Source organism: Microtus pennsylvanicus, chromosome 4 (assembly GCF_037038515.1).
Source record: "Microtus pennsylvanicus isolate mMicPen1 chromosome 4, mMicPen1.hap1, whole genome shotgun sequence".
Classification (NCBI taxonomy): Eukaryota; Metazoa; Chordata; class Mammalia; order Rodentia; family Cricetidae; genus Microtus; species Microtus pennsylvanicus.
This window is the reverse complement of record NC_134582.1, coordinates 133,889,123-133,895,122: the sequence shown is the minus strand read 5'-3', so window position 1 is coordinate 133,895,122 and position 6,000 is coordinate 133,889,123. Positions and strand designations below refer to the sequence as shown.

The window sequence follows — 6,000 nt, the reverse complement described above, 5'->3', positions numbered from 1 at the left end:
GTCTAGACTCTGTTAAGTTGGCAGTTTTCTAAATTCAGCTTCATTCAGATAGTTCCGTTTGAATTTGTAGATGTGCTACACAGATCTATTTTTAGCCTGATATTGCATGGTAAAGGACTTCAGTAAGCCTTGCTAGCTTCCATCCTTTTAGGGTGATATGTTCAGCAGGGACACCATGTCTATTCTGACAAATAAGAAGTCATTGATGGAAAATGTTTGCTGGATGTTTGCAGGACATGCATTCTAGAAATTAGATCTAGAAGCGCAAACTGGGAAGGTTTTCCAAGATGTTAAAACGTGACACACAGGATAAAATTATCCTTTCCTCTCTTGAACTTTATTCTATACACACAATGAAGCCACCATCTCATCTGTAGTAGAACTAACCTTAGAAGAGAGCAATTAAAGTTGCAAACAACTTGGGTTTTTTGCTGAGATAGCTAAACAATGAGCAACCAAACTCATTGTGCACATCTGATTTTCTGATATACATATATTATTGAAACTATCAAAGTAAAGACATTATATTTATACAATCCAACATCTCTTAATTTATATGTGGCATTTCATCTCTATGTAGATATGTCATGATTATCTAATAAACATGGGTTTGCGATTAATTATCTTATGCTTTTTAAAATGCAAAAGTAATTATTAATTAGATTTATCATCATTTGCTCATTCTCATAAGATTGCAAAGGGGTTGAGCTTTATTTCTAAGCATTAGTGAAAAGAAATAACACTTCATACTTCTTTATATTCCCAATGTGAAGCAATCTGATCTTGAGTTTTAGAGCTAACCTCTGTGCCCTATAGAAGAGCTTGCCCTATCTTATTATAACCACCTCCCTGATAAACTCACAAATGTATTTTAAACTTACCTCGATTTATCACTCTTTGTTTTGAAAAACCATGAAACTGCTTCCAATAACACAGAATATAGGGTAGCCTAAATCTATGTTCCTAGGCCATGGCCACTCAAATTTTGCTCTAGAATGAACTATATTTTAGTTTCTTAAAATAAATAATATAAAATAAAGAACAAAAGTCAATTAGGCAGAATGCTTTATTGAAGTCGTCAGATATGCAGTGAAGATAAGGAATTGTCTGTGATTCCATAGAAACATTTAAATAATCTACAAGGAACTCTGCTTCAGTATGTTGCAATCACACTAACATTTGAATATTTTCTTTTTTATTTCCTATAAGATCAGTTTAGTGAATGAAATGTTCTATACACATATATTGGATGAAACAGTTTTGATGTTATGATTTGAGATGATGAGATATTGTTTCCAGGCTTTCTGATTTTGCACCATAAAATGGATTTGAGAAAGAATAGATGGAACTCTAGGAGGAAACATATATTTAGGAGGTTAGTATTTTCCAGAGTAAGGAAACTTCTGAAAGAATCATGAGGAACAAAGGATATTTCTAATGATAACCAGAGTACCCTGAGCCTTGATTCAGATCACACTACCAGATCTCTGACATGGGATCACACTAGGTATATTTGCAGGCCCTGTGGACATGGGTCTCGCTGCCTCCCCTCACCTATGGAAGCATAGAGAAATTCAGAAGGCAGTATTTTGGCACTTTCTCTTGTACTATTTCACTAAGCTTGATATATTGACTGTAGTTAGGATAAATAAAATAAAATCACAAGAGCTTTGAGTTAGAATTAAAATTGTTGAATATATTAGAAAGTCTAAAATATGAGAAGTTATCTGGGAAAAGCTTGTTTCCTCCAAAAATATTTTGCAAGAAGAAAATTAGGAGAATATAGAACATAAAGATTAAAACAGCCTTAAAAGACATAGCTATCAATTTGTATTCATGTTCTTTATAGAGATTCTGATTTAAAAATACAGCACCAACAAAATCTTTACCTAGCTATAAAAGCCTTATTACATGTAAGACAATTGGAGTAGGTTGAACACTGAATAATACATTTAGATAGTATCAAGAAAATACTGCTACATCTGTAGACATGATACCATGGGTATATTTTAAATATATTCTTACCCCCTCAAAGATACAAGTGAAGTTTCACAGTTAAATCAAGTAATAGCTGTGACTAGCTTAGAGAGGGAGGCATGGGTTGAGGAACAGAAATGCAACAGAGGTGGCCAACGGCTGAGCCTATCTGACGGGGACCGATGGGTGATCGAGAGGGTTTTGTTTCTTTTACTATATCCCCCAAATCAATAGCACCATATGACATTTCTGTATGAGTTTTACAGTAATATTTTAAATAAATATATTTTTCTTTTATGTCAAAGAGCTTGGAATAGACTTAATTCATTTCTCTAAAACAATAGAAAGAGGTGTGGTAGGGTTTCTTCTTTAGTCCTACACAACGAACTGAAAATTAAATTTTAAAAAGAATGTGGAAATGTGGAGAGGAAATAAAATGAAATTCTGAAGTCTTGCTTTGCATGATTGATGTCAAACCTGCTTGAAAGCATGCTGAAAAGTGGGCCTCGGAGCTAGACCTCTCGCTGTGCGTTCTGGGAAGCATGCACCCATACACTATAAACACTGTCTTTTCAGGAAAGCGAGGAAAGTAGGGCACCTTCGTAGCCACTATTTACTGACTGCCGATTTGTTGAGATACTAACATACAAATTCTCACATCTAAAAATTTCATTTTAATTTCTCTTAGAATTAGCATTTATCAGACACCAAAAAACTTATCTAAGTTGAAGATAAAAAAGATCAAATCTTCTTATCTTCAGCAAAAATATACATGCATTTGAATATCTTTCTTATTCAATTGATTAAATATTGCATGTCTATAAGTATTTATTGAGTATTTATTTATTTATTTATTGAGTAGAAATATGTTTAATTTTCTCACTGAGTTATCCACATATAAATCCCTGCATGGTCAGTGTAATTTCTTCCTGTTGCTTTTTTTTATTTCCACCTAAACAAAACCTATAAGTGTACATGACATATTTATTGAAGAAAACATGAAAATGTAAAAAGTCAACAAATATTCAATAACATCATTCAAGGTCCTGAAATGTTAGACATCATCTGACTTGACTCTAAGGTGTTCGTTTTTGTTGTCAATAACAAAAATTAGAAACTGCTGAGAGATTATTTTATAAAAATTAAGCAGGAGAACTGAGGAGATGGCTGAGGTCTTCAGAGCATATACTGCTCCTAGAATCAGCCCATGTTGCTGCATCACATCTGACCCTCCAAACAAGCTGTAGCCCTTCTCTGGGTGTACTTCCTCCTGCTTACACCTGCACCGAGGTGTATGTATTCCGCACACCAACATGTAGACATAAAACACATATAAAAATAAATCTTTAAAAATGTACTAAGGAAAAATATCCAAGTTTTCTTCTATCTACTTATTAGTGAGGCTACACATAAGCCAATAAAACACCCAGTGTGTAGCTGCCGGGAATAGCTGAGTAATGCTCCTCTATGGGTTAAACAGATATTTTTCAGATTTACCAGTTCTCTTGGAGGCGGTACAGTGACCACAAAGCCATTTAATAGGGAACTGATTTTACAAGCAGAATTAAACTGTCCTAAATGGAAAATATCACTCACTTCTACAGCCTTAAATGTCTTTTTTGCCCCTAATTGAAATAGTTCACCAGACTGTTTCTCTTAGCCATGATGTAGAAATGGTTCCAAACACAACTAATTAGTGATGGGTAGGGTGTGTGTGTGTGTGTGTGTGTGTGTGTGTGTGTGTGTGTGTGTGTGTATTTGCTTCTGAATCAATGTGATTTACCTTGCCACTTACCTCTGTTTTCTCTGGGTTCATGCAATTCCCATAAACTGGATTGACAAAGGCACAGTTGCCACCCCCCTCAGATTTCCTTAAAACAAAACAAAACAACAACAAATCAGGGTCACAAAAACCCAAATATTAGTGAAAGAGTACTGATTAATTTATTTCCTTATTTTTTTTTTTTTTGGCAGTCTTGCTGTGTTGCCCAGGTCAGGTTCAAACTCTTCTTCCATCTGCCTTAATCTTTAGGTGAGTGAAATATAGGCATGGATCACCTTACTTGGCAATAAATAAGTATTAAGTGCTCTTGGTTCATGTTCAGGTCATTGTTAGAAATTTTTGAGGGACACACTGTCTCACCAGCACACTCTTTTTTTCATCAATACATTAACATAAGTTGTATTTTTTTCTCTGAAGGACACCAAGGCAACCACAATCATGAAAACAAATATAATTTGAACTCTGGAGTACCTAGATCTAAATAGACTCTGGCAAATAAAAGGATCATCAGTTGGTTTCAATGCTGATTTCTTAAATATTCCTCAAGTCATTCTAACAATGCAGCATCAGAAAGAGCAATGGAATATAACACTGTAATATGGAAAGCCTGTCTTGGACTCCCTTACACTAGACGTGCCAAACCACATCCTGAGATCATGCCTCATGACAGTCTCTAGAAATCTGAAGTCCATGAGTCAAAATATCGAGTAGTTTAATCAACAATCTTACACTGGAGTGTTTGGGAGTTTCGCTTTATTTTTATTAATTTAGTTTTGCATGTATGTGTGTATGTATTCACTTGTGTGTGAGCACACATGTGTGGTGTGGTGCCCATACACTTGTCTGAACATTGTATGGAAGCCTAAAATTGACATAGGATGACACTTTTGATGAGTCTCACTTTCTTCACCAAAGCAGGGCCTGTCTATTGGACCTTGAGCTCACGATCTTACCTAGTTGAGTTAAGTAGCTTGTTCCTGTGACTCCCTGTCTCCCCACCATCAAGGCTGAAATTCCAAGAAGGCTGTCATGCTCAACCAGTGTTTACATTGAATCGGGGGATCTGAACTCTAGTTCTCTATTTTCCCACAGAGTCGTCTGTTCAGCCTCTTGAAGAGTTTTTCATGTGAGTATTTCTTCTCAAGGCATAGACTAGATCTGTACAATACAGCACAATTGAACTCCTAAATGATTGCTTTCTTTTTAGACTTTCTCTTCTTGTTGGAAGACAAGCAACTCTGGAAGAACTGATAAAAAGTGACACTCACTAAGAAACAAAAACAATACAACCAACAACTACTCAGTTACAAATAGAGGGAAATTCCAAATACATGTACAGAGAGAGAGAGAGAGAGAGAGAGAGAGAGAGAGAGAGAGAGAGAGAGAGAGAGAGAGAGAAGGGGACATTTCTGGGATGATTACCATAGTTTTAACAGCAACCAAGAGGAAAACTATAAATGCTATATTTTTTGTTTAATTGGGGTACAATATCAATTAAGAAGGTCATCAGTATAAAGGAGAATAGGAACCTCTTAACTATAGTCTGTTTAAAATTTCCAGAGGCTAGTCCTCCTATTGCTATCTACCCAAATCACACAGGATTTTTCTAAGCAGCAGCAGCATTGCAGACCCTAACCTGGGTGATAATGTTTGGGTAGAAACACATCTTCCCAGACTGTCAATATCATCTAAGCACACTACCATTTCTGCTTTGTAAACCTTTAGATTAAATATGCCACAGATGAAACAGTTTACTGTCATTAAGGATACATTTTGGTAAATGACACATATACCTAGTATAGCTTTTTTAAGTCATAATTTGAAAAACAGTTACATATCTAACCTTAAATATTTCAACAATTTATCTGTCTAACCAACTTATGGAATGCATAGGAATTTCACTATTTGACCTGGATAAATTCATTTGGAATCTTTGTGCTTGTTTCTTCCCAAAGTGGTTCATGTTACATAGTCAGAGCAGTAAATTCAGGGCATGCACCTGGACAGGAGCAGTCTCTAACTGGTGACTGGCAAGAGCATAAAGGTGGTTTCTGAAATGTGTCAAAACGGCAAAGCAGAGCTGGTCTAGGACAGATTGAACATGACTTAACAAGTACCAAAACAGAGAGAAGCTGGGAACAAGGAAATATGAGGCAGCCAGAGACACAAACACTGAAAACAAAACTCCAGTCTAAGTTCAAATTGGGAATGAAACCAGGGAATAGGAAGAAGCTTAACTC

General features: G+C 35.7%; 1 protein-coding gene across 2 annotated transcripts in view; it reads right to left on the bottom strand.

Moving 5' to 3' along the window:
• Positions 1-1,052: 1,052 nt before the first annotated feature.
• Positions 1,053-6,000, bottom strand: part of Malrd1 (MAM and LDL receptor class A domain containing 1) — a 598,349-nt gene continuing 593,401 nt past the window's right edge. For both annotated transcript variants that reach the window (XM_075971104.1, XM_075971103.1), the window contains 2 exons: positions 3,773-3,848; positions 1,053-1,350 (listed from right to left, as the gene is read on the bottom strand). In XM_075971104.1, coding sequence (XP_075827219.1) covers positions 1,267-1,350; positions 3,773-3,848 — 160 coding nt within the window. In that variant the 3' untranslated portion in view covers positions 1,053-1,266. The remainder of the gene's footprint in view (positions 1,351-3,772; positions 3,849-6,000) is intronic.